This window comes from Megalobrama amblycephala, linkage group LG3, assembly GCF_018812025.1.
Source record: "Megalobrama amblycephala isolate DHTTF-2021 linkage group LG3, ASM1881202v1, whole genome shotgun sequence".
In the NCBI taxonomy this organism is placed as follows: Eukaryota; Metazoa; Chordata; class Actinopteri; order Cypriniformes; family Xenocyprididae; genus Megalobrama; species Megalobrama amblycephala.
In genome coordinates, this window is record NC_063046.1 from 50,519,625 (window position 1) to 50,547,282 (window position 27,658).

The 27,658-nt window shown below is 38.6% G+C and overlaps 1 protein-coding gene across 2 annotated transcripts in view; it reads right to left on the minus strand.

Moving 5' to 3' along the window:
* Nucleotides 1-3,514: 3,514 nt before the first annotated feature.
* plcb3 (phospholipase C, beta 3 (phosphatidylinositol-specific)) overlaps nt 3,515-27,658 on the minus strand; it is a 68,784-nt gene continuing 44,640 nt past the window's right edge. The window contains exons 10-34 of one of the 2 annotated variants that reach the window (XM_048185977.1): nt 27,469-27,615; nt 27,226-27,383; nt 25,631-25,713; nt 25,456-25,540; nt 24,719-24,866; nt 22,556-22,660; nt 22,322-22,401; nt 22,134-22,230; nt 21,919-22,003; nt 21,415-21,539; nt 21,138-21,292; nt 20,830-20,991; nt 20,586-20,685; nt 20,371-20,475; nt 18,081-18,175; nt 16,488-16,620; nt 16,277-16,312; nt 16,045-16,154; nt 12,681-12,790; nt 11,082-11,241; nt 10,905-10,981; nt 10,737-10,826; nt 9,222-9,279; nt 8,167-8,253; nt 3,515-6,813 (exon numbers count right to left, since the gene is read on the minus strand). In XM_048185977.1, coding sequence (XP_048041934.1) covers nt 6,532-6,813; nt 8,167-8,253; nt 9,222-9,279; nt 10,737-10,826; nt 10,905-10,981; nt 11,082-11,241; nt 12,681-12,790; nt 16,045-16,154; nt 16,277-16,312; nt 16,488-16,620; nt 18,081-18,175; nt 20,371-20,475; nt 20,586-20,685; nt 20,830-20,991; nt 21,138-21,292; nt 21,415-21,539; nt 21,919-22,003; nt 22,134-22,230; nt 22,322-22,401; nt 22,556-22,660; nt 24,719-24,866; nt 25,456-25,540; nt 25,631-25,713; nt 27,226-27,383; nt 27,469-27,615 — 2,873 coding nt within the window. In that variant the 3' untranslated portion in view covers nt 3,515-6,531. Of the gene's footprint in view, nt 6,814-8,166; nt 8,254-9,221; nt 9,283-10,736; nt 10,827-10,904; nt 10,982-11,081; nt 11,242-12,680; nt 12,791-16,044; nt 16,155-16,276; nt 16,313-16,487; nt 16,621-18,080; nt 18,176-20,370; nt 20,476-20,585; nt 20,686-20,829; nt 20,992-21,137; nt 21,293-21,414; nt 21,540-21,918; nt 22,004-22,133; nt 22,231-22,321; nt 22,402-22,555; nt 22,661-24,718; nt 24,867-25,455; nt 25,541-25,630; nt 25,714-27,225; nt 27,384-27,468; nt 27,616-27,658 lie in introns of both variants that reach the window. The other variant, XM_048185976.1, reaches the window with a different exon arrangement.

Below are 27,658 nucleotides of genomic sequence, written 5' to 3' on the forward strand. Positions count from 1 at the left end.
TGCCTGATAATCATGATTTAAAAAAGAAAAAAATTATAAAAAAGTTAAATAGAAGTGTTTGCACTGGTGGTCTCCCAATGTGTCAGTTATGGAAATTAAAGATTGACACACTTTCATGTATTTGCTTTATTCTAATTCTGATTTTTAAATGTTTTTATTATTTTTACCCTAGTAATAACCTTCATAGCATCAACTAACATGTATCCAAATAATCCAAGTAAATTAATATCCTAATATTTAATGAGATTGCAGAGGATTGTATTTTTCAGTCACTTGATTGTTTGATGCTAAGCTGAAATCAGAAATGGAACATTTTTGCAACATCACTGCCCCATCATAAAAACAAGCCTTGCAAAGCAATCCCAGCTGTAAATCAAAGGAAACAGTCTTTTTTTCTGTCGCCATCTTCAAATAAAGGCAGGAGAGGCTTTTGTACTTAGAAGCTGTTGAAGGGTCTTAAGAATTGCATTCAGTTCTGAGGAGCTTTCATAAGCCTCACAGTTACATTCTTTGAACAGTTGCTCTAAAAAGGAGACAAATTCCCTCTTCCATCTCAAACTCTGTGGTAAAACTGTGGTAACTAGTCAAAAATGGGACAAAGGTTATTCTAAAAATCATGTTTCACAGATGTCTTTCAACCATCAGTAGACAACTGAGAAAGTATTAACTCTTCAAAGTAATGTCATATGACAATTTACTAGTATCTATTTATAAGCAAACTGTACAGCAATGTTGAATGATAATATTCAACATCAGGATGCTTTATGGATGTTTTCATGGGCGTGTGCAAAAAAAAAAAAAAAAAAAAAAAAAATACAATCCTTTATGCACATGAAAAATGTGAAGGCGCCCCCGGTGGGTGATTTCTTTCTAATTTCTCACAGGCCTCTATAGGCCGTGAGTAAAACAGGCCCAGTGAGTTTCATTCCGATTGGCCTCCGTTAACCCTTGATAGCTGCTCAAAATTCATTGGCCGTCGCTGACCACATTTTTCGAGATATGCGAATGTCCTCAAAGGCAGTCTTGGCACCTTGGACAAAGACACCACATGCCAATTTTCAAGTCAGTCAGACTAAGAATTGCATAGTTATAGCGGTTTTTATGTTTTTTTTCCTTTTACAGCGCCACCAAGTGGCCAGTCACCGAGCCCTTTTTCACACAACCACATAATGAGCTCATATATACAGGTGCTGGTCATATAATTAGAATATCGTGAAAAAGTTCAATTTTTTTTATTGTAAATTATTTTTAAAAATGAAACATTCATATATTCTAGATTCCCTACATATAAAGTAAAACATTTCAAAAGTTTTTTTTTTTTTTTTTTTAATTTTGATGATTAGAGCGTACAGCTCATGAAAGTCCAAAATCCAGTATCTCAAAATATTAGAATATTTACATTTGAGTTTCATTAAATGACCATACCTACAGTATAAATTTCGGGTATCTCTTGTTCTTTGAAACCACACTAATGGGGAAGACTGCTGACTTGGCAATGGTCCAGGAGACAATCATTGACACCCTCCACAAAGAGAGTAAGTCACAGATGGTCATTACTGAATGTAGTGGCTGTTTACAGAGTGATGTATCAAAGCATATTAAATGCAAAGTTGATTAGAAGGAAGAAATTGGGTAGGCAAAGGTGCACAAGCAACAGGGATGACCACAAGCTTGAGAATACTGTCAAGTAAAGCCGATTCAAACACTTGGGAGAGCTTCACAATGAGTAGAATGAAGCCGGAGTCAGCGCATCAAGAGTCACCACACGCAGACATCTTCAGGAAAAGGACTACCAAGCCACTTCTGAAACAGAAACAACGTCAGAAGCATCTTACCTGGGCTAAGAAGAACTGGACAGTGAACAGTGGTTGAAAGTCCTCTTTTCAGATAAAAGTAAATTTTGCATTTCATGTTGAAATCATGGTCCCAGAGTCTGAAGGAAGACTGAAGAGGCACAGAATCCACGCTGCTTGAAGTCTAGTGTGAAGTTTCTGAAGTCAGTAATGATTTTGGGGGGGGGGGGGGGGGGTTGCGTGACATCTGCTGGTGTTGGTCCATTGTGTTTTATCAAGTGCAAAGTCAATGCAGCCATCTTCCAGGAGATTTTGGAGCACTTTATGCTTCCATCTGCTGACAAGCTGATTTCCTTTTCCAGCAGGACTTTAGCACCTGCCCACAGTGCAAAAACCACTTCCAAGTGGTTTGCTGACCATGATATTACCGTGCTTTATTGGCCAGCCAACATGCCTGACCTGAATCTATGGGATATTTTCAAGAGAAAGATGAGAAACAGTCGATCCAACAATATATAGATGATCTGAAGGCTCAATAGTGCCTCAGCAGTGCCACAGGCTGATCACTTCCATGCCACACTTCAACGATGCTGTAATTTGTGCTAGGAGCAAGTCATTTGCTGTAATATGTGCTGCCGACCAAGTATTGAGTGTACAAATGAACATACTTTAAAGAACTTGAACTTTTCTGTTTTGAAAATCCATTTTTTGATTGATCTTAGGAAATATTCTAATATTTTGAGATACTGGATTTTGGACTTTCATGAGCTGTATGCTCTAATCATCAAAATGTAAAAAAAAAAACTTTTGAAATGTTTTACTTTACATGTAGGGAATCTAGAATATATGAAAGTTTCATTTAAAAAATAATTTACAATAAAAAAAAAATGAACTTTTTCACGATATTCTAATTATATGACCAGCACCTGTATATGTGCTGAGTTTGATGAAAATATCTCAGCTAAAAAGTTATAGCCATTTCAGTAAAAGTGGCTACATCCTGAACATTTTGGCTGCCCTTAGGGACAGTGAATCGAAATTCTTCAAAAACTTTTTTTTTAATAATTATTGATAATCATACTCCAGAGAACCTTGCTGCACTGGTTTGGATTTTAGGATTAGATCACAGAAGTAGGTTCAAAAAAATCAAACAGATTGAATCTGAGGTATGCATTTTGTCCAACGATTCCAATAAACAGTTGAGCCTACACATAATGGTTTAAGAGTTATGAGCCATTTCGTACTTTTCACCGCTGTAGCGCCCCTTTCAGGCCAATCGGGGTGAGTCTTGGTGATGTTGTAGAGGGTGTAAGTACTACCAGCCCTCAAAGTTTCAAGTCTCTACAACTTACGGTTTGGTCTGCCCGATCACTTTTATGGGAGAATGCTGAACCTTGGAAATTTTAACAATTACAATAGGGTTTCAGCGCTACATGCTTGAACCCCTAATTATAAAAAAAATATATATAAATAGATAAGCTAATTCAAAATATTAATAAATACTACCATAGTTCATAAATATTACTAAACACTGGACATTTTCTATTTCTTTCTTTCTTTCTTTCCCACACTCATATTTAGCAATAAAAAATTGAGGACGTCTCGCACACCTTCATCATGTCACGTAATCTGTCCTTCACAAAAGAACTATATCATTTCACAATCTGAAAACACGTTCTCATCCTATAAAAGTAGAACTGAAAAAGGGAAGCAAGACAATGTTTGACAATGTTCTGCATTTATTGAATGTACAGTTATATTATTTATCGAGGCAATAAAAATTACATCCAGAGTAATAATTTTCCCTTTAAACAAGGCAGACCAGTACATTATCTACATACAGTGTTAACAAAAGAGTGTTTCAGTAGGAAGCTGATAAAGAGACAGACGCAGAGAGAAACTATGAGATATGTACTTGGATAAAGCTGTAACTGAGGCCGAGCAGAAGTTAGCCCTTGGTTAAGCATGTTTTGTCCCTTAAAGTCTGACTGCAGTCCTCACAGATTTCAGTACAGACAAAGCATCACTCAGTTTGGGCCCACAAGTGTGATGGACCAGCCTGGCTCATCCCCTGAGGACGTTTGATTAAAGACTGAAATTTGCATGCTAATGTCGGCTTTGAAAAAACAAACTGTATACCAACAATGAACTCAATTTACAGGACATGATTTGCAAAGCATTTTTAAAATAAAAGGTGCTAAAATTAAAATAAAAAGAAGAATAACCTGAATTGTTGTCCCATTTTAAGACAATAAAAAGTGGGGTTCTAAATCCCTCAATTAAAAAAAAAAAAAAAAAAAAAATTAAAAGAAAGTAGTGCCATTCAACCATTACTACTGTCTATAAACATAAGAGAACCATAACACGATATTACACAGGCACAATATAGAATCATGCCACTGTAAGGAATATGACAATCATAAAGTGTCTACAATTTAAAAATAATAAAATTACAGGCCATAAAGTATTAAGGTGTTTCTCAATAAAACACTTGTACCTCAATTTAACCAAAAAATAAAATGACAGACAGGCAGTAAAAGACAGCTGAATGGTGCTTAGGACGACTGTAAAGTGTGTGTGTTATACTGGGACACTAGATCAGCCTAAGACGAGCAAAAAGACAGAAGTCACTCACGACTTCTCCTCTAGTCAGTAGTAGAATTCATTTACCTCTAAAATGGAATGAATTATATGTAGATCGATATAAACTCTCATGTGGTTTCGACTGAAATGCACACATTAATATTTCCTGGTATGTACAACAATAATGTCCCTCTCCAAAGATAACGAGACATGAAGAGAGGAAATGTTTACATGCAAGTACCATTTATCCCTGCTTATACGGGTACATATAGCTACTGACTTAACATGCAAACACATTAAATGGGCTGAGTCATAAAAACAAACCCTCAACGCTAGCTTCTCAAAGGTGTTGTCCATCTCTCTTCAGCCCTTTTGCCTTCTAAACTCTACTGTGCGGTGTCCATTCTCACAGCCAGCACTAACCTCACACATACAAACACACACACACACACACACACACACACACACACACATACACACACACACAATGTAAATTACTCTAGGACATGTTTTCATCAACACATGGAGAAGAAACGTAAAGCGCATGTTGCATATTATGTTACTCACTCAGCAAATGTAATTGTTTGGTAGTCATAAGTGCTGTAATCATTGTCCTTCTCAAAGTGCTTCGATCGAGATCTTAGAGCACACTGTCATGTGAATGATGCACGCTAGCACTGAATGCATGTACGTCAACTCCAACTCTCTTAATTTTGAGCATCGGAGCCCTGAGAGACACAAAGAGAGTGAAAGGAAGACAGGCAAATGGACATAGAACCCATAAACTGACCAAAGTTATGAAAGTAAACAGGAAGAGGAAGGTGACCAGATTACAGTACGAGAAAGCAAAATCCAACCGTCATGCATTCTAATGGATTAAAAAAAGCCCTGGATTGCGGTGATCGGAGCTAAGCTGTAAAAGTCTTGCTTCAGTCTCAGATAAAAACCCCTCATATGCTGTTTTGTTGCATATTATGCAACATGCTATGACCTTGATAAAGTAAGATAGGGGATTTGCAAGGGACGTCCCTCCGTTCGTGAGCGGATTCATCTGCGGTTGGACAAAAATACAAGGGGTGGCCCATGAAGTTTCCTGGACATCACTGGATTTCAGACAGTGTGAGATGTGGGATCACTGCCAATTACACAGAGTCGGGATTAGATTAAGCCAACCGACAGAGAGACAGATACGGGGGAGAGAGCGAGTGGTGGGATTACACGAATTATCTGGGTGAAAGAATTCAAGAGAAGTACTGTATATGTAGATTTTAGGCACTTAATCATTTAAGTGTCATAGAACATAAATAGACTCAAAAAAAAAAAAAAAAAAAAAAAAAAAAAAAATTTAACTTTAGAGGTTTAACAGCTTGCCACTGGGGTGGCATCCTCAAATGGACAAATTTGTACCTTATTTAACCTTAAACGATTCATTGTAATACTTTAATGGAATATATCACCACTTTAAGGAACTAATTTCTACCTTTAAGGGATGGATAAGATACATAGTTGTCCCTTTGTGACAAGCTGTAGTTCCCTTATTGGTACAGCATTTGTAGATTTTTTTTTTTTTTCTGACAGTTGAATTTAGGACCCGATAAACATTCACATGACAGGATGTTTCGGCTGCAGTGGTGAAATGAATGAAATTAAATCTGTGTTTCTGGGGGCTGGGTAAGCAATAGTCCATCTGTGCATTATTATGTAAACACATACCACCAGATTAAGCATTAGCCTAGCGTTAGCATCACAGCCTCAGAATTCTTTACTGCCAAATTTACACTGCCACCTTCAGGACGACTCATGGAACTACACTTAAAGCTGCAAAGTGCACAATATACAACAGAAATAAATAGAGAACCCCGTCCCTCTGTTTTCCACAGGTCTTACGTACAGGCATTAGTATGTATGAGAGCCCACGTCATTAAAGCTAGATAAAATCCACTTTGTTTCTGGATTAAAACTGATAAAAAAAAAAAAAAAAAAGACATCAGATTTGATTCAGACAGAGTGGCAAAGTGTATACAGGTTTTTAAAAAATCCTCAAAAAAATGCATAAAATTTTTAGTAATACTATGTCTATTCTTTAAATCCACTGTGGACAGAAATGGATTGTAGAGAGTGATAGGAAAGTCAAATAAAACAAACTGTAGTATCACTAGTATACTCCTGTAGTATCCGCCTCTGACTTGACGGGAGTGTTTGAGGTTGAGGAGGATTCCAGCAGTGAGATACTGCCCATGTTGCTCCAGCTGTGGTTGGGGGAGGAGTAAGGGGGTGTGCTGCAGTTGGAGGAGGGGCCAGAGCTGGGGCTGTCATTGGCCTGGCCGATCAGGTCTTTACGAGAGCCTTTGCTCTCAAGCTCCTGAAGGAAGTGAGAGACCTCCTTTGGAAAGAGCTTCACCTCCGCCTCGCACTCGCGTGTCAGACGGGCCTGATTCTGCAAAGAAATGAGGATTTAGAGTGCCAATCCACATGAAGTAAGGAGGAAAAAAATATCTAAGCTCATTAACATTATTTGAGATATCAAAAAGGTTGGGTGATAAGTTTTTATGTCATAATATGAGCAATTTTACTTCATGATAACAGTGTACATCACAATAAAGTTATAATTACTGGGGAAAAAAAGGTTGTTATATCATCAACTTTAAAAAAAAAAAAAAAAAAAAAAAAACAGAAATTTCTCTACAGAAATTAAATAATCAAATGTAAAAATAAAACACTAAACTAAATTAAATAAATATATTGATTCTTTCTAAAGCTACAAAAGTTATTTAGTTACTTTCTCTTTTGTTTGATAAAATTAAGGACACTGACAGAAGCAGGTATATTAGGCTGCTGTCACTTTAAGACCGAATGTATGGATCTAATATATTGGTACATATTTGATTTCCCCCCAACTGTTTAAGACATAACCGTCTATTTTTACCTGAATACTTGCCAAAATCGAGCAGCGATTACAGCTAGATGGGCACATAACTTTGTGTGTATTTGGCTGTTTTTTAAAGGATAGTTCACCCAAAATTTTAAATAAAGTAAAAGCCTAAATTAAATTAGTTCATAATATAAAGGGATCATATCTCTTCACAAGACTTGGATTAAACCGCTTATATGGATTCATATTATGATGCCTTTATGACTGTTTTTTTTACCAGTACTTTTACTGCAGGAACCTAAAATGTAACCTCTCAGATTTCATTAAAAATATCTTAATTTGTGTTCTGAAGATTAACCAAAGTCTAACAGGTTTGAAAAGACATGATGGTGAGTAAATGATTTTAATTTTTGGGCAAAATATCCCTTTAAGTGTAATCAGCCATGAAAAAAAAAAAAAAAAAAAAAAAAAAACTAAATTCATTACAGTACTTATAAACGCATACGCTTCGGATGTGTGCGCTCAGAAAGCCGTCTGTCAAACAGCGTGCAAATACTGAATTGTCTTTTTGTGCTTGAAAAGTTTAAAATCAAGGCAAGTAACTGGTTGTCAAATTTCTAGTGGTTTATCGTGTCTGGTATATCCCCTACCCTTACTTCAAATATAGTGTAAGAAGCTTTCAGAATCTGAAATGACCATTTCTTTTTTCTTGATGACAGTGTTTGTCATTATATCTCCTGTAACTATGGTATTTTGGCAAAAGCTACAGTATAGTTACTACGGGACATTTCTGTAAGGGATACCTCCTAAATTCTGCCTTAAATAGGAGGAATTGATCAGTAAAAGAAAATAATGTGGTGATAAACAGGTACTAGCATGCCAGGACTGAAGACTGAATAGATCTGTGCATGGACTGACCTGAGGAACCTCCTCCTCTATTTTCTGAAGGATGTCCTTGTAAAGGGTTTTTAACTTGTCTTGACGCTTCCCCTGAGACACTTCCAGCTACACAAAAAGAGAGAAGAAATTAGAGGACTTTATGAGGAAGCTTGACCTTGAATGTTTGTACTAGAGTATGTTTTATATGGCTCTGTAACACTTTGTCCTAACAAGATGTGGAGCAATAACGGCATCAATCCATAATCTAGAGTTTTTTTTTCCAAAAGTGATGAGATTCTGTCAAGTGCTTTGTTTATTAGACAGCTTTCTTGAGTTTTACTATGGCTGGAGCTACCCAGTGATGAAACAAACAGAAACATCCAATCCTCTGATTGACTATGACTTTTTTTTGTCTTGTGCTGCATTAAGGCTGTGACACACACGGCAAATGTCGGCCATTGTCGAGCGCCTGCCCGGCCTAGTTTTTGCTCTGCATTCCATAGCATTGGCACTAGTCTGACCCCTGTGGGTAGCTTTTCGGCCAATTGAGCATGTTGACTCGGTGATGGAGCATAGCGGTGAGACAGATCACTCTGACTGGCTGTTCAGCTTAGTGAACCAGAAGGAAAATTAAAGTGACAAAAGCAAGCAACTGTGTTTTACGGTTTCTACCACAGTCAAAGTCACAGATGTAGCTCTTCCGGTTACCCCTTTGAGTGACGCATGCAGCATATTACTTTCACCTGCTGGTATGGAGAGTTATTTCCAATCATGCAGGCACAGAAAGTCCAGTATGTGGTAGCAGGCTGCTGGCTGTAGTCTTTGCAGTGTGTTTAAATGCAACTTTTTGGTCCAGACACAGGCGATGTGAGGTGACACCACAGCTGGCTTTTGTTGCCACTAGTTCTCTGATGTCAGTTTTTGGTGTGTCTGGGCTTTTGTGGTCTCAGTATAGGCCAAAGTAAATAAATAAATAAACCTGACAATGACAATGGAGACTTTAGTGGCACCTAATTAGGACAAGGTGTAAAGGCTTTCTTAAATATCACAAAGAGCCATTAACATGGAAATCCAGACACTTTTCCAGAACTCACCTGACGGATTAAGCTGACTGATTCAGCAATATGTTTTTTATTGATCTCGTTCAGCTCCCTGCTAAGTGAGAGAATGACAGAAGAAGGTTACTTTCCTTGTACAATCTTTGTAGCAATGCTGAACTTTCTAGAAGTTAAAGGGATAGTTCACCCAAAAATGGAAATTTGATGTTTATCTGCTTACCCCCAGAGCATCCAAGATGTAGGTGACTTTGTTTCTTCAGTAGAACACAAATGATGATTTTTAACTCCAACCGTTGCCGTCTGTCAGTCTTATAATGCGAGTGAATGGTAACACAATTTATAAGAGTCAAAAAATATGCTTAGACAAATCCATTTAAACCCTGCGGCTCGTGACGACACACTGATGTCCTAAGACACGAAACGATCGGTTTGTGCGAGAAACCGAACATTATTTATATCATTTTTTTACCTCTAAAACACCAATATGTCCAACTGCGTTCTGCACTCGTTTAGTAAGGTCTGATCGCGCTCTGAAAACGACAGTGATGTCTCGCGCTTATACTTCAACGAGTGCAAGGCATCACTGCCGCTGTCAGAGCGCGATCAGACCTCACTAAGCGAATCCTGAACGCAGTTGGACATAGTGGTGTTTTAGAGGTAAAAAAATAATATAAATAATGTTCGGTTTCTCGCACAAACCGATCGTTTCGTGTCTTAGGACATCAATGTGTCGTCACGAGCCGCAGGGTTTAATTTGGATTTGTCTATGCATATTTATTGACTCTTATAAATTGTGTTACCATTCACTCGCATTATAAGACAGACGGCAACGGTTGCAGTTAAAAATCATCATTTGTGTTCTACTGAAGAAACAAAGTCACCTACATCTTGAATGCCCTGGGGGTAAGCAGATAAACATCAAATTTTCATTTTTGGGTGAACTATCCCTTTAATGGCTCGATCAACCTCAAAAGCACATTCAAAAAATGGTCTTGCTTATCTTTGTGTATATGTTTCACTTGACACAGTTTCAATAACAGACATTTAAAGACATCTCTAGGCATCGCGGAACTTTAAAGGGATGTAACAGCATTTTGTCCATATAATGAAAGTCAGTACTGTCCAAAACAACAGAAAAACCCCATTGACTTTCATATATGGACAAAACACACATAAGGGTGAGTAAATTACGATAGAATTTTGACTTTTTGGTGAGGCATGCACTTAAAGAGTTCATCCAAAAATGAAAATTCTGCCATCATTTATTCACCCTCACATCGATCCAAACCTGTATGATTTTCTTTCTTCTATGAAAAGATATTTTTAGAAATGTCTCAGAGGTTTATCCAGTGGATGTTAATGGTAATCAAAACAGTTTAGTCACCAATATTCTTCAAAATATCTTTTTTAGTGTTCTGCAGAAGAAAGAAAGTCAGACCGGATGAGGGCGAATAAATGATGGCAGAATTTTCATTTTTGGGTGAGCTAACCGTTTAACCCCTAGGACTGCTACAGGCACTGTCCTTGAGATGAGAAAAAACCATTACTAACATCTCAGCCTTTTCCTTTTCTGCTTTCTTGGCCTCGATGATGCTGTTTAGCCTCTTCCTGTCCAGAATCTTCTGTAACTCTTTCTTCTCTCTGCAAATAGAAATGTGACATTTCAGCATTTGTCCACACACACAAATGCACCTCAAAGCACAACCAAACATTTCTTACTTGTCACACACTTCCTTGAGTTTTTTGATCTGGGCTGCTTGGCAGTCTTGGGCGATATCCCTCAGTTTCTGATTTGCCTGAGACACAAAGAATCAGCATTTTTAGCAGCGTGTGTGTAGTGCCTCTCAGAGCTGCTGTGATCGCGATGTCTTTGGGCTATTGTTATGCGTGTCATACCTCTTTGAGGTGGCATTGTTTAGCCTCTTTCTCTATCAGATGTTGTGCCTCTCTGAGCGCAAGAAGCTCTTTCATCTGCTCCTCTCTGAACTGCTCCGTCTGTCTCTGTAGCTCCAGATCCAGCTCGTTCAACTCCCTCTGCACGGGCTCCTCTGACCCACTGTGCGCACACAAACAGCAAACACCCCTTTATAATATTAATTCACAAAGAAATTATTCAATGTGAACACTCTCCAATGTTGTTTAAACCAAGGGCCAGTTTAAAATAAAATCTCCTAAAAATCAAAGTAGGATTTTGATCAATTTATAACAAAGAAATGTTCTACTGTAACGTGAAGAAATATTTCAGATTCTGCACTTTTTCTAGGACACTAATCAAAACTTGTGACATTGAGCATGTGTGTCGATGGGTGTCGTTGCCTGCTTTAAACAATGTAAAATACCCATCAGAGGGCCTAAGCCCATTCCTTTCCTTTATTCTGTACTTAATGTTCCTCAAGAGAACTGCACGTTCATTTCAGTGTGGCTGCTTTACCGCTCTGAGCTCCTGACCTCTTGATCTCTACAGTACAGTCCAAAAGTTTGGAACCACTAAGATTTTTAATGTTTTTAAAAGAAGTTTCGTCTGCTCACCAAGGCTACATTTATTTAATTAAAAATACAGTAAAAAACAGTAATATTGTGAAATATTATTACAATTTAAAATAACTGTTTTCTATTTGAATATATTTGACAAAGTAATTTATTCCTGTGATGCAAAGCTGAATTTTCAGCATCATTACTCCAGTCTTCAGTGTCACATGATCCTTCGGAAATCATTCTAATATGCTGATCTGCTGCTCAAGAAACATTTAATGTGTACAATTGTACAAAATATTTGTGTACAATATTTTTTTTCAGGATTATTTGATGAATAGAAAGAACAGTGTTTATCTGAAATCTAATCTTTTGTAACATTATAAATGTCTTTACTGCCACTTTTGATTGATTTAATGCATCCTTGCTGAATAAAAGTATTCATTTCTTTAATTTCTTTTCAAAAAAATAAAAATAAAAATTCTTACTGACCCCAAACTTTTGAACGGTAGTGTATAATGCTACAGAAGCTTTGTATTTCAGATAAATGCTGTTCTTTTGAACTTTCTATTCATCAAGGAATCCTGAAAAAAAAAGTACACAACTGTTTTCAACATTGAAAATAATCATAAATGTTTATTGAGCAGCAGATCATCATATTAGAATGATTTCTGAAGGATCATGTGACACTGAAGACTGGAGTAACGATGCTGAAAATTCAGCTTTGCATCACAGGAATAAATTACTTTGTCAAATATATTTAAATAGTACACAGTTATTTTAAATTGTAATAATATTTCACAATATTACTGTTTTTTACCGTATTTTTAATTAAATAAATGTAGCCTTGGTGAGCAGACGAAACTTCTTTTAAAAACATTAAAAATCTTAGTGGTTCCAAACTTTTGGACTGTACTGTATATGATCATAATATGAAATGTCACAAGCACAATATCCAATGGCAACACAATGGCCAACAATAATTAAAGTAAAAAGGTCAAAGTCGACTTTAAATGCCCTCACTTTTTCTTCAGACTGGAGCGCAGGCGCTTCTCCACCTGAATCCGTTTCCTCTGGAGGTCAGAGTTTAGCTGATTACAGCGAGTCCTTTGATCCTTACTGAGAGCCCACATCTAAAACACACATACACACATTATTTTTTTAAAAGTTACTCTTTCTGCCTTTAACGGCATAGGACAGTCAAAAAGAGACAATTGGACAGCAGAGAAGGGGACTTTTGCTCAAAGTGCTGCTGTACAATTAATCAGAGTTTACTATTCTTATGCCACAGCACTTCTGAAAGCTTGAAAGAACAGCACAGTTATTACCTCGCTGGTGAGTCATGTATCTTTTAAGTTGCTAAACTATTTTACTGATTATTTCATCAGAGCAGCGCTGACAAAACGTTTTTGTGCGAGTGTGTGTCCGTACTATACAGTACGTGTGTACGTTTAAAAGAGAGAGAGAGAGCGTGGGAGAGTATGCAGTTTCAGGACACAATAAAACGTATTTTGAGGCAAAAACCATGACAATAATATGTCGTTTTCATCCTATTGTTTACTATATTTATTTGCTAGGTCGGTGTCATTGTGGGTTTTGTTTCTTTTGTGGTTGTAGGCTGTAGGACCTATTGAAATAACTGAAATCATTTGGTGAAGTGATATGGAAGTGCAATGCGGTCAAAACCTGCCTAGAACTACTTTAGCACACCTTAGAACGTTGGTCAACCAATCAGATTTAAGCATTCAACAGCCCCGTCGTATAATTTTCTATAATAGCACGTTTATGAAGTGATTCCAGGTCTTGACCTGATTGCCGTTCCATATCATTCCAGCAAATGATCAGAACTTCAAATAGCTGTAGTCATGATGATAAAGTACTAGAAATGACAAACAAATGAGATTTGTATCTAAAAAAATTTTTTAGTTTTTATCATTCGACTGTCCAGCTAGCTCAATACTTCAATGAAACATCAATAAAAGCATCTAAAAACTAAATTATGATGCTCTTGCCTCACTACTGAAAAATGAAGTTAACTTCGCTATCTACTGAGGGCTGCAGCAGACTCAAGTCACGCTCTCTCGCTATAACATTGTTACCGTGTAACTGCTTAGAAACAGCCCCAGTTCTAAAGTGAGGCTTTCAAATTAGTAACAGAGGCTTGAGCGGTTTCAACGCAAGCCAATTGAACATGCCCGAAGAAAAGAGTTTTACACACTAGAGTTTTACAAAAGTCTTGAGATAAACACGTGCACCTGTTTTGTTAACATGTTTTAGCACATTTAGCAACAAAACATGCTAGCAACTTGCTAAACACCCTTTCTAGCCAGGCTTGCTCAACCCCAAATCAAAGTTGATCTAGAAGAACTTATGTAGTTAAATATTAATGCACACCCTTGGTTGAACGCAGTGGCGTGCAGTGGTGTTCTGAACTGAGGAGGCTTATTTTTTATTTATATATGAATCAATGTCAATTCACGTGTATTACTCTTAACGTTGACACATCTTCCTTGTTAAATGAACATTACTTTACATTACATCAAAAAAGAAACCAAAGACAATTCTATTTTGTCATTTTACATTAACAATGTATTGTATTAAACATTCTATTTATCAAAACCATGTCAATCTCATCAAGTTAGTGTTTTAAGCATTTCTACATTCAATCAAAATTAATAACTAAAGGCTGTAACCATTTAAACACTATATTTTATTTGTGTATTGATGTTTTTCTTTTTAATAGTCAACATAGGCTATTTTGGATCGTCAGTCATGCTCCGTAAACACCGTCTGTCACAGACACTAATTGTATTTTTAATTTCACCAAGCTGATTGCACTAAAAACCCCCGCAGTCATCATGTTTTCAGTCCATTTCAAGTTTGATTTTGACGTGACACAAAGCGGTGATATCTATCTGGGTGATCTGTTTACTTACTTTTCAATTAGTCTTTCCATTGACGCCATCATTTGTTCAGTCAAACTGACGCGCGGAACGCGCACGTAAACAAGAGGCGGGATTTATCGCACAAACCAATCATACACTCTAAAAAATAACTCTTTGAACAAACATAAAAAAATCATGGAAAGGATTTCCACATGATTAAGTTGCTTTATTTCAGCATTATGCAATTCTGTTATTCCAATTTAATGTACTTATGTTGGGTCAACTTAATTTATTAAGGTTGATTCAACTTATTTACTATGGTTGGGCACAGCTTAATTTAATAGTGTCGGCCCAACTAATTTGCAATGTTTTGGAAAATAAATAAAAAGCTATACATAAATAAATAAATAAAAAAATTGTTTTCATATACATAAATTTTTACAATTAATTCTTCTTGTTTAATTTTGTGATTTACATAACTTTTGTGATGTTCTGTGTTAGAAATCTAGATGTGATACTGGATTCATCCTAAATTGCCTTAACCAAAAACATTGTAAAGCCTAAATTGATCATAAGTCCATTGGTGGCAATGGTTTTACAATCAACATAGGCTTACAATGCTTTTGGGAAATGCAACCCAGAGCATTACCACAGTGATTACTTTCTTATTAAAGTAATTTGAAAGTTTGTTAGCAGGTCCTCAACCCAAGCACAAGTGCAACAATTCAACACAATGGTATCAACCCTAAAACTATTAATTAACAGAAACTTTTAAATACCAACATAATAGAACAGTAAACATTAAAAAGTCTTTCCATTTTCTCATCTTCCTAAAAACTGCTTTCAACATTTACACTCCTAGTTCAGTCCCTTTGCAAAGCATGATGGGAAGTGAAAATCCTGTTTGATTGAGTCCTGGTTGGGTTTACTTGATTGAAACATGTTTTTCCAATATGAAAACATCAAGTTAAGTCAAAGAGTAATCGTTTCAAGTCAATTTAACATGAATCAATCACCTGATACAATGGTGTTGAATCAAAATAAATTGTTTAAATAAACTGAACAGCATCAAAAAAATCTTTTTTTTGAGTGTATCCGTAACCAATTACATCCAATCATAGCGCGATGGAGACATTGCCTCCTCTCACATGACTTTCCCCCATTCATTCTCAATTACCCCCCACAAAACCCACCGCACGCCAAGGGTCTAATGATTTTCTATGGTTTCCTATGAGAGCAAAGGGAGGCATGACTCCTGCTGAAACTTTACCTGCGGGTGTCGCTGTTGGGCAGTGTTCCTTTAGAAAGACGTGTGACTTGCGCTCTTTTTAATGTCATAATTTGTAATATTTGTATTGTTTTGTATGTAATATGGATTATTTTCTCATCCTGTTTTTTTGAGGAGGCACTGCCTCCCATGCCTACTCGGAGGAAACGTCCATGGTTGAACGTGACCTTGATGGCACATTCCTTACTTAAAACTTAATATAAGTGCTTTTGACCTTTTTCTGATGTTTCTTGCTCAGCTCCTTGAGTTCCTTGCACTGCTTCTTCAACAGCTTCTGGTAGGAGTTGTGCTGTTTGAACTCATCAATAGACTGAGGTTCGATTACTGCAGAACACAAACAGACACACAGCGTGAAGATGATATACAACACCGCTCTCAGTGCTCTGCAGGCGAGTGACTGTTGAGGATGAGTGTATGATGGTTAAATGAGGGTGAGTGAATCTTACCTTTAAGAATATTGTTGATTAGATCTTCTTTTGCGCCTAAAATATATTACATGGAACATACAGGTCACTTAATGGACATGACACATACATATTCATGAGTAGACATCTATACAAAACTGACATGACTAACATTATGGCCAAAATGCAGACAGAGAATGATTGAGAGGATGATAGCAGGAAAAAGAAGATTGTTCCAGAGGTTAGACCAAACCTGATGGAGGAGGATTCATGACCTCAGCAACTACAGGAGAAAGTGTTGGAGATGGCAGAGGGCAGAAAGGGTCAGCAGGGTTAACGCCGCCAGAGTCAACCCCGTCTCGTTCTTCTGGTTTCGCAGTCCCACCCTGCACACACACACAAACACACATGTTGGATTTCCATGTTTTATGGAGACTTTCCATAGCCATAAGGATTTTTATACTGTACAAACGGTATATTCTATCCCTTAAAGGATTAGTTCACTTCAGAATGAAAATTTCCTAATAATTTAATCATCCAAGATGTTCATGTTTTTCTTTCTTCAGTCGAAAAGAAATTATGTTTTTTGAGGAACACATTCCAGGATTTTTCTCCATATAGTGGACTTCAGCGGCTACCGATCGGATGAAGGTCCAAATTTCAATGCAGCTTCAAAGGGCTCTACACAATCCCAGGAATTCCCAAGGAATAAGGGTCTTATCTAGCCAAACGATCGGCCATTTTCTAAAAAAAAAAAGAAACATTTATATACTTTTTAACCACAAATGCTTGTCTTGCACTGCTCTGTGATGCGCCACACATTACACTGAAAGGTCACACGTGACGTAGGTGGAAGTACTGTGGTCGAAAAATGTCATGATCTTCTCCTCCAACTTCAAAATCTTCCGACATTGTTGTTTTACCCTTTTTTTGTAAAGGCTGTGTGACTTAGTCTTTGCACATTTGCTCAATACTTCCGCCTACGTCACACGTGACCTTTCCGACGTGATTACGTAAAGCATGCTGCATCACAGAGCTAGTGCAAGATGAGCATTTGTGGTTAAAAAGTATAATTTTTTATTTATTTATTTTTAGAAAATGACCGATCGTTTCGCTAAATAAGACCCTTATTCCTTGCCTGGCATCGTGTAGAGTCCTTTGAAACAGCCCTTTGACCCGTTGGTAGCCACTTAAGTCCATAATATGGAGAAATATCCTGGAATGTTTTCCTTAAAAACCATAATTTCTTTTCGACTGAAGAAAGACAGACAAACATGTATTCACTTATTGTCTTAAATATCTGTAAGATGATCTGTAAGTTCATGGGAGGGTGAGCTAATGGTAAATGGAATAGTTTAACCAAAAATTTAAAGCCATCATTTTACTCTCACCTTCATTTTGTTTCAAACCCATTTGATTTTACTTCTTCCATGGAAAAAAAAATTTTGAGAAGCTCTGAATATACATATCAGACTGTGTGACTACGAGGAACGATTACCTCAAAATGTACGTCCGTATGCAAGTCCAAGCGACTTTATTTAAACAAAATACATACACCTCTTTAGTTATCATCACATGCCAGTGATTATCCCTCCGCGTGCCAATGTTGTTAAGCGTGCTATAGTTTGTCGACTCCTGTTCTACAGAGTAAAGAAAATCATAAAAGTTTGGAACGACACAAAGGTGAGCAAATGAAGACTTTTGAAGACTGCGAGTCCAGAAGAGAGATCAGAAGAAAGAACTGGTTGGTAACAGAGATTCAAATTTGCACTACTAGATTTGCTAAATGGCACCTAACTAAGATAAAGTCAAGGCTGCTTTAGACACAAAAACAAGGGTGACTGACCTCAGTGGGTTCCTCCATAAGTGCTAATAGCTGCCTTTCTCTCTGGGCCAGCAGAGAGAGATGTTTGATGGGGTTTGTCAGAGCCTCTGCATACTCTTAACACACACAGATGGAAGACAGAAGAAAAACATCAGAGTAAGACTCTGTTACGAAGGTAGACATATCAGAGCTTGTAACCTAAAGACTGTTGGTGTAAATCCCACTCTTCAAATTACCATTGTGTAAGACACTTAACTACAGTAGTTTCTGCTACTGTAAATGACTACTTGCATAAAAAAAGATTTCTGTACACACTGCAGCTAACTACACAAGTCACTTTCATGCACAGAACTGAACTGAAAAACTAACTTTGAACAACTTAATGCATGTCACACTTTTTTTGGTCACTAAAATCGTTTAATGCCGTTTAAAAGCAGCATTTTAACAAGAATGAACAAAACACTGCACCTCTGTCATATAATGAACCTGTTTTTGGCAGATGTATATATATATATATATACACACACACACACACACAGTGTATAATGTACACTGTATATATACAGTGGGTACGGAAAGTATTCAGACCCCCTTAAATTTTTCACTCTTTGTTATATTGCAGCCATTTGCTAAAATCATTTAAGTTCATTTTTTCCCTCATTAATGTACACACAGCACCCCATATTGACAGAAAAACACAGAATTGTTGACATTTTTGCAGATTTATTAAAAAAGAAAAACTGAAATATCACATGGTCCTAAGTATTCAGACCCTTTGCTGTGACACTCATATATTTAACTCAGGTGCTGTCCATTTCTTCTGATCATCTTTGAGATGGTTCTACACCTTCATTTGAGTCCAGCTGTGTTTGATTATACTGATTGGACTTGATTAGGAAAGCCACACACACCTGTCTATATAAGACCTTACAGCTCACAGTGCATGTCAGAGCAAATGAGATTCATGAGGTCAAAGGAACTGCCTGAAGAGCTCAGAGACAGAATTGTGGCAAGGCACAGATCTGGCCAAGGTTACAAAAAAATTTCTGCTGCACTTAAGGTTCCCAAGAGTACAGTGGCCTCCATAATCCTTAAATGGAAGACATTTGGGATGACCAGAACCCTTCCTAGAGCTGGCTGTCCAGCCAAACTGAGCTATCGGGGGAGAAGAGCCTTGGTGAGAGAGGTAAAGAAGAACCCAAAGATCACTGTGGCTGAGCTCCAGAGATGCAGTCGGGAGATGGGAGAAAGTTGTAGAAAGTCAACCATCACTGCAGCCCTCCACCAGTCAGGGCTTTATGGCAGAGTGGCCCGACGGAAGCCTCTCCTCAGTGCAAGACACATGAAAGCCCACATGGAGTTTGCTAAAAAACACCTGAAGGACTCCAAGATGGTGTGAAATAAGATTCTCTGGTTTGATGAGACCAAGATAGAACTTATTGGCCTTAATTCTAAGCGGTATATATGGAGAAAACCAGGCACTGCTCCTCACCTGTCCAATACAGTCCCAACAGTGAAGCATGGTGGTGGCAGCATCATGCTGTGGGGGTGTTTTTCAGCTGCAGGGACAGGACCACTGGTTGCAATTGAGGGAAAGATGAATGCGGCCAAGTACAGGGATATCTTGGATGAAAACCTTCTCCAGAGTGTTCAGGACCTCAGAATGGGCCGAAGGTTTACCTTCCAACAAGACAATGACTCTAAGCACACAGCTAAAATAACGAAGGAGTGGCTTCACAACAACTCTGTGACTGTTCTTGAATGGCCCAGCCAGAGACCTGACTTAAACCTAATTGAGCATCTCTGGAGAGACCTAAAAATGGCTGTCCACCAACGTTTACCATCCAACCTGACAGAACTGGAGAGGATCTGCAAGGAGGAATGGCAGAGGATCCCCAAATCCAGGTGTGAAAAACTTGTTGCATCTTTCCCAAAAAGACTCATGGCTGTATTAGATCAAAAGGGTGCTTCTACTAAATACTGAGAAAAGGGTCTGAATACTTAGGACCATGTGATATTTCAGTTTTTCTTTTTTAATAAATCTGCAAAAATGTCAACAATTCTGTGTTTTTCTGTCAATATGGGGTGCTGTGTGTACATTAATGAGGAAAAAAAATGAACTTAAATGATTTTAGCAAATGGCTGCAATATAACAAAGAGTGAAAAATTTAAGGGGGTCTGAATACTTTCCGTACCCACTGTATATATATATACACACACACACACACACACACACACACACAGACGATCAGTTGCAAATAGTAATTCTGTGTAGTAACACATTTCATAGTCCCATAGATCTCTCTCGTACCTTGGTGCTCATTGGGGATGTAGTCTTGTGCTTCAGTGTACACGAGTAGGGATGACAGCATGAGCGGTTGGTTCAGCTCATTCTTCAGACTGATGTAGTGATATCCTAACAGACACACAAACACACACATATATAGAAGATGTGAGGCAGCAAATCTTTAGTGCAGTACCAGAACAGCTAGTCTGTTAAAACAATGCCATGTATTTTGCACAAACCTGGGCGCAGAGCCGATACTGGCAAGATACGATGACCAATAAACTTCCCATTTTCCTCATACACTGCTACTCGAAGAGACGCCAGGGTAGGTAATACCACCTAGAGAGAGATTAACAGCATACTTCACTTCATTTAATAAAAATGTGGAGATTATTACAGTACAAGTACATTATTAGACAGCTTCAGAGCTTTGTGCACGGCAGAACTGACATGACTGGATGAACTATTCCTTTCATTTGTTACCTTATTGAACACAAAGGTTTCATCATCCCAGACTGGGTCCAGAGAGTTGTTGTTAGAAGTTTTTGTTCGATATTTTCTTTTAGTGTCTGCAGGAAGTCCAAACATGTCTACTTCCGCATAAACACCGACCTTCTTATCGTTCAGAAACTGACCTGAGATGATCTGTGTATGCAAGTGAAAGGTGAGAGGTGATCTGATTGTACATATTACATTTGAAAAACAAGAAAATTAAGACACTATTACTACACTATCACTATGCTATACTATTGCTATAACTTCAAACAGAACGGTACAGGTGAACACAATACCTTGATTTTAATGGTGTTGGCTACAATGCCATCCACAATATCAACAGTAAAGGGGTCAAAGTGTTTATCCGTGCGTCTCATGAACTCCGGCTTCAGCAGATAACCACAACGGCCGTTATATTCAAACACCCCCATGTTCAGCTGCATCGGCAAGTCTGAGAAACAGAGATATGAGCTTATTTTAAGATATAAAGGCACCTAAAATATACGTAAATGTAGAACAACAGATAAGAAAGAATGAAGAAGGCAATAACAGGGTGCTATCAGCATGTCTGACCGAGAGTTTGGAAGTTTAGCGCCACCATCTGGCAGCCCACGTTCCAGAAGAGCTGTGGCATATAGTTACTGGAATCCACACGTGTCCCTTTGGGATAGATGCGACTTAGCTGCTTTTTGTTGTATCTAAATAAAAACATTTTGCTCAGGAAAAACAACATTACTCGGATATGAAAATAGTGCAAACATGACGCATCAAACATACGTAACTGAAACAACTGCCGCGTCGTGATTCGCATACTAATTCGCATACTAACGGAATTAGGATTAGTGTGTCCCAAATCACAGCATGTTGAAATAAGTGTGTCAAAGGTACTCGGATTGTCTGCTACTTCTTGTGGAAATTTGTGCACACTATATAATGACTAATATTGCACTCAACACATTACAATTTGGAGGAGGATTCGGATCAGAACTACACACACAAATAAAAAGAGTACGTTTAGAAAAGGTGATTGAGTAATTAATCAATATCTAATCAGTATTCGAGGCTGTTGAAGGATACTCGACAAACTCGCTGGGAGAACTCTTCAATGTGTCCATGCCTTTGGTCTCCACAAAAGATGACATCTCAAAATACTTATTCCTCTCTGAAAAAGATGATTGTGAAATGGATGATTCTGTCCTAGCTTCTGATTGGTCAATACAGTTTTGCTGTTCTAGCCATGCTAAAACACATAGTATAGTAACAGCTATGATGTGAAAGGTATCATTACTCACTCGCTGCCGCCTCAAAGGATTTGAATTTGACTGGTTCTATGTAGTTGACCAACGTGGACATCTCCTCTGTAGCGTTCACCTCACTGTATGCAGTACCCTGAAACAGAGAGACACATCAAAGACGTGCATAAAAAAAAAAGAGAGAGAGACAGAGAGCAGAAAAGTGAACAGGACAGTGAACAACTTACCTCATCAGTGTTGTTATGTTTTTTTGGATCTGGAATGGGTTCCTCTTCCTCCTCTTCATCAGTCTCTCCATCTCCCCGGTCTATAAGGTAATATTAAAAAATAATACACACAAAACATGGAAAATTGAATACACACTTAAATGCATTGACCATGAGCTTCCATACTGGTGCCTAAGTGACTTCGGTCTTCATCCTGATTGGTTGAAACCTCATGTCAACTAGGCACAAACCCACCAATAGACTTGCGGATATCAAGGTCTTTGGTCATCCTCTCTGCAAGCTTCTCGCCCCCATTGGACATGTTCTGGCCCATATCCCCATCAGTGGGCGATGGACAATCTAAACACAAATCTCATGATGAATGGGTTTGAACGTGAAATGAAATCAGTAAAAGAAAAATGGATCATGTGTATATTTAATTGCTCATGAATGGGCCTGAATGGTTTTGGAACCACAACAAGAGTTCAAATTTAAACTAAAACAGCCCCTCATGCATTTGCACTGCCAAATGTATGCAAAGTTGTAAATGTCATCATTTAGAGCTAAGAAAGAAAGCCATATGAATTTGGAACGACATGAGTTTGAGTAAATGATGACAGATAGTTCATGAGCTAATCAAGCAGATATGAGAGAGATGTGCAATAAAATGTCCCATGAGAGTAAGTTATGAATTAAAAATGATCTCAGAATGAAATAAATGTGATACTTTGTGTTAGAAGATCAGATGAGGAATGTTTGTTGAAGATTGTGTGATACTAGTGTGTATATAGTGTGTAGAATTGGCTCACAAGAGTCATTCATTCACAAATTGAACATCACGGGTTGCACTGTGCTTGCTGGGACAACAAGCAAGGCAACACAACACAACACAATACTGATACTGATGCAGGAAACACTGACACAGACTCTTAAGGGGCGGTTCACACAGAACTTGTTGTTTTACGCTTCACTACGCAAATTTTTTAAATGCAAAAATGAGTTGTGTGTGAATGGCCCCAAAGTGTCACGAAACCCCATCTTGATGCAAGTTGCTACACATATTTCAATTATTGTAGCAATTGTTTTGATGCATTTGCAACCATTTTAATCAGTAGCCCCTCACTGCAGAACAAGAGATCCAGGGGGTGGAGATGGGTAGCTTTAGGGATATGTAAAGTGGGAGGAGTTGGATCCAGATCCAGGGGGTGTAGATGGGTAGGTTTAGATCCAGGGGGCGGAGATGGGTAGGTTTAGGGATATGTAAAGTGGGAGGAGTTGGATCTGGATCCAGGGGGTGGAGATGGGTAGGTTTAGATCCAGGGGGCGGAGATGGGTAGGTTTAGGGATATGTAAAGTGGGAGGAGTTGGATCCAGATCCAGGGGGTGGAGATGGGTAGGTTTAGATCCAGGGGGCGGAGATGGGTAGGTTTAGGGATATGTAAAGTGGGAGGAGTTGGATCCAGATCCAGGGGGCGGAGATGGGTAAATTTAGGGATATGTAAAGTGGGAGGAGTTGGATCTGGATCCAGGGGGTGGAGATGGGTAGGTTTAGGGATATGTAAAGTGGGAGGAGTTGGATCCAGATCCAGGGGGTGGAGATGGGTAGGTTTAGATCCAGGGGGCGGAGATGGGTAGGTTTAGATCCAGGGGGCGGAGATGGGTAGGTTTAGGGATATGTAAAATGGGAGGAGTTGGATCTGGATCCAGGGGGTGGAGATGGGTAGGTTTAGATCCAGGGGGCGGAGATGGGTAGGTTTAGGGATATGTAAAGTGGGAGGAGTTGGATCCAGATCCAGGGGGCGGAGATGGGTAAATTTAGGGATATGTAAAGTGGGAGGAGTTGGATCCAGATCCAGGGGGCGGAGATGGGTAGGTTTAGGGATATGTAAAGTGGGTGGAGTTGGATCCAGATCCAGGGGGTGGAGATGGGTAGATTTAGATCCAGGGGGCGGAGATGGGTAGGTTTAGGGATATTCAAAGTGGGAGGAGTTGGATCTGGATCCAGGGGGTGGAGATGGGTAGGTTTAGATCCAGGGGGCAGAGATGGGTAGGTTTAGGGATATGTAAAGTGGGAGGAGTTGGATCTGGATCCAGGGGGTAGAGATGGGTAGGTTTAGGGATATGTAAATTGGGAGGAGTTGGATCCAGATCCAGGGGGCGGAGATGGGTAGGTTTAGGGATATGTAAAGTGGGAGGAGTTGGATCTGGATCCAGGGGGTGGAGATGGGTAGGTTTAGGGATATGTAAAGTGGGAGGAGTTGGATCTGGATCCAGGGGGTGGAGATGGGTAGGTTTAGGCATATGTAAAGTGGGAGGAGTTAGATCCAGATCCAGGGGGTGGAGATGGATAGGTATAGAAACAAACACTTATTTGCTAGAGCAGATCAGGCTATTTTTTTAGTGGCTGTGTTTACACACCATTCAAAGGCGAGGACTGTTCATCTGTCCCTTCCTTGCGTCTAATGCTGCCACCGTTAGTTGCCCTGTGGTGATGTTTCTTCTTGTTCTTGATCAAGATCTTCCCCATCAGCTCCTGGGGGCTTGGCAGTTGCTGACCAGGAACCAGCTGTAAAAACAACATGAATGTAAAACCTACGAATCTATTCTCAATCTAAAAATATTGTTGTTTATTAATCTTAGTTATTACATGGCCAATCACTGCATTCTGTGGTCAGATATTTTTTGAATGACTAAAACTGTATAATGAACTACTGTTACAGCCTGCCTATTTCCTACAGCTATAATATTACACTCTTTCTTCTTACAGTAATGCAATGATTTTAGGTCAAATCAAAATTTTACGTTCATTTATTCTTTTATCTGGTAAGTAGTTGTGTAATAAGAGGGGAACCAATGCTTTCAGGATGATACAAGACCCTTTCACTTTGCACTGAGGTCCTGATCACCCTGTCTACATTTATTCTGTAATAATGACCATATGACTGCATATCATCCTCAACTAGATGAGTAATGTTTAGCAATGTTGGCTTTAGAAAGCCTGGCCTGAAATTGATTTTAAAATCTTGAAGTTTGAAAGTTTTAAGGAGGATAGTCAGACCTGCTCTATCTTTTAGATTTATAATTTTTGTTTATTAAGAAAATAGACAACATAGTTCATATTATTTGGAAGTTGGAGTTCGAAAACCCGCCCTTACCGGATATTTCTCTAGGGGATCAATGAGCAGCGCGTCTCCGAACATAGAGCGACAGTACTCTGCCATTTTAGCCTGCTGCTTTGCTCTAAAAGATCAGATAATAATAAAGATAAAAAATAAACAAGAAAAATGACAAGCAATATGCATTATCTACACACTTATGCCTTATACTTACGAGTCCACATGATTCTCAAAGGACAAGATGAGAGGATAGGGAGATGTCTTGAATGCACTTTCAGCGATAGCTTCAATCACCTCCTAAAAAAACAAAGATTGAAACATTACACACACTGTCCCTTTAGTGTGTGCACAGCATAAATGGGCAGCTTGCGATTAGTGACTGCACATTAGTGAAAATTTGTGGGTAAAAAACAGTGTGGTGATGTATGAAGTACTGCTCACCAGAAGTCCCTTTCAAACCAGACAGCTTTCTGTTGGTCACCGCAGAAAATCAGTGTGACCAACTTGAACCTGTTGTTAAATCTTTTGCCTTCACACTATAGGCATAATTTGCAGGTGGGACATGTCCCCACCACTTTTTTAAAACCCACTGAAAAATAGCGCACACTACGCTTACAACACAAAGAAAAAGCATCTCCAATCCGTCATTCTTCATAATTTAATTTATATATGTAACACAAAATACATTTACACCAATGAGACAGACCTGAAATATCAACCTTGTCACACACATATTGGGATTTCTAAACAATAAACAGTTTAAATATGTGTACAGCGCCCATACACTCTGAATGAATGTCATGAATGGCCTAACTCCACTAATGAATGGGGTTAGGCACAGAAATTACATTAAATTATTATCCAGAAGTTAAAAAATGCAGATGTGCTTGTTACTATAACAACGCACTAGTATTCAAAGACCTACATGTACATCTGTCCCTTTACCATGCACAAAAAACACAAATGGCTGTTAACTGATGCTGAAGTCTGATGACGCACTAATATTAGTGCAAATTAAAGGTGCGCTATGTAAGAAAGACAGCTAGTGGTTGAAATGGGTACTGCAGTCCAAATTCAAAATATTGTTTGCCCCGCCCTCTCCTCCTCAGACTCAACACTCTTGCGGGTTGCCAGTTTGAAGACACGCAACAGCGAGATCAATTGACATTGCAAGGCGAGGAGACTTACACATTGTAAGATAATTAGTTGATTTATTGATTTATGATGAGTTGATATTGCGTTTTAACATGCTCCCGTTCATAGAGAATTTTAGATGCTGAGGCTTTTTAGGTTGGGTAGAATCTGCGATCTTTGAGCCAGTTTGTTCGCTGCCTTCCATGGCTTCCTGGGGTGGTGAAATACTATTGGGTAAATTGGCAACGTGCCGTCTTGCACAGAACGAAACAAAAACAGAAATTCCGACACGGAATGCAAATTTCTAAGTAAAATAACTGGCTGTAGCAATGGTTTTCAGAGAAACGAATATGTCACTCAGCATGTTTAATAAATATCTGCAAGCATATTATGGTATTTTTATACTTCAGTAAAATCAAAATCTTACATAGAGCACCTTTTAAGTTTAAATATTTCTAGATTCAAGCAACCTTTCCAGTGCAGCCCTTAGGAAAGTATGTACAATTTATCTGGTTGCCATATAAACTTCCAATGTAAATTCCCAATCCCAAAGGGTTCCTAACAAAATGACTGGATTTCTGCCATGAAAATTCCCCAACCAACACTAAATGTGACCGCATCATAAGAGCGATGGAAATTACAATGGTCAAGTGGGAGATGGGCTCATAAACACACCTTGAATGGAATCTCAGTTGTCATGGTGAAACCGTGCGTGATGATTGGCTCTTCTTCAGGTGGGCGGCCCTTCCAACAGTCCAACTCTATACAGCGGCATCCTGTCAGCAACACCTGCCGGTACATCTCTACTGATGACAGGCCCGTCAACTGCCCCACTAAACCGGGAAAGCACAGATGGGTTTTAGTGTGAGTTTATGACCATATTTGCGTCTTTTAGAGCGTGTGTTTGCATTTGTATACCTGTGAGGTATGTATTGTGTGAAGAGTTGATGAAATAGTGGGACAGGGGTTGGTTCATATCATCGAGGATGTCCAACCTCTCAGGGGGAACCACAGAGTTCTCCTCCCCACCAAGATACTTTGTGAAACCCATTAGGGAGATCTGATCTGCTCACACATGGACACATGAAATAAACCGCTATCAGTCTTA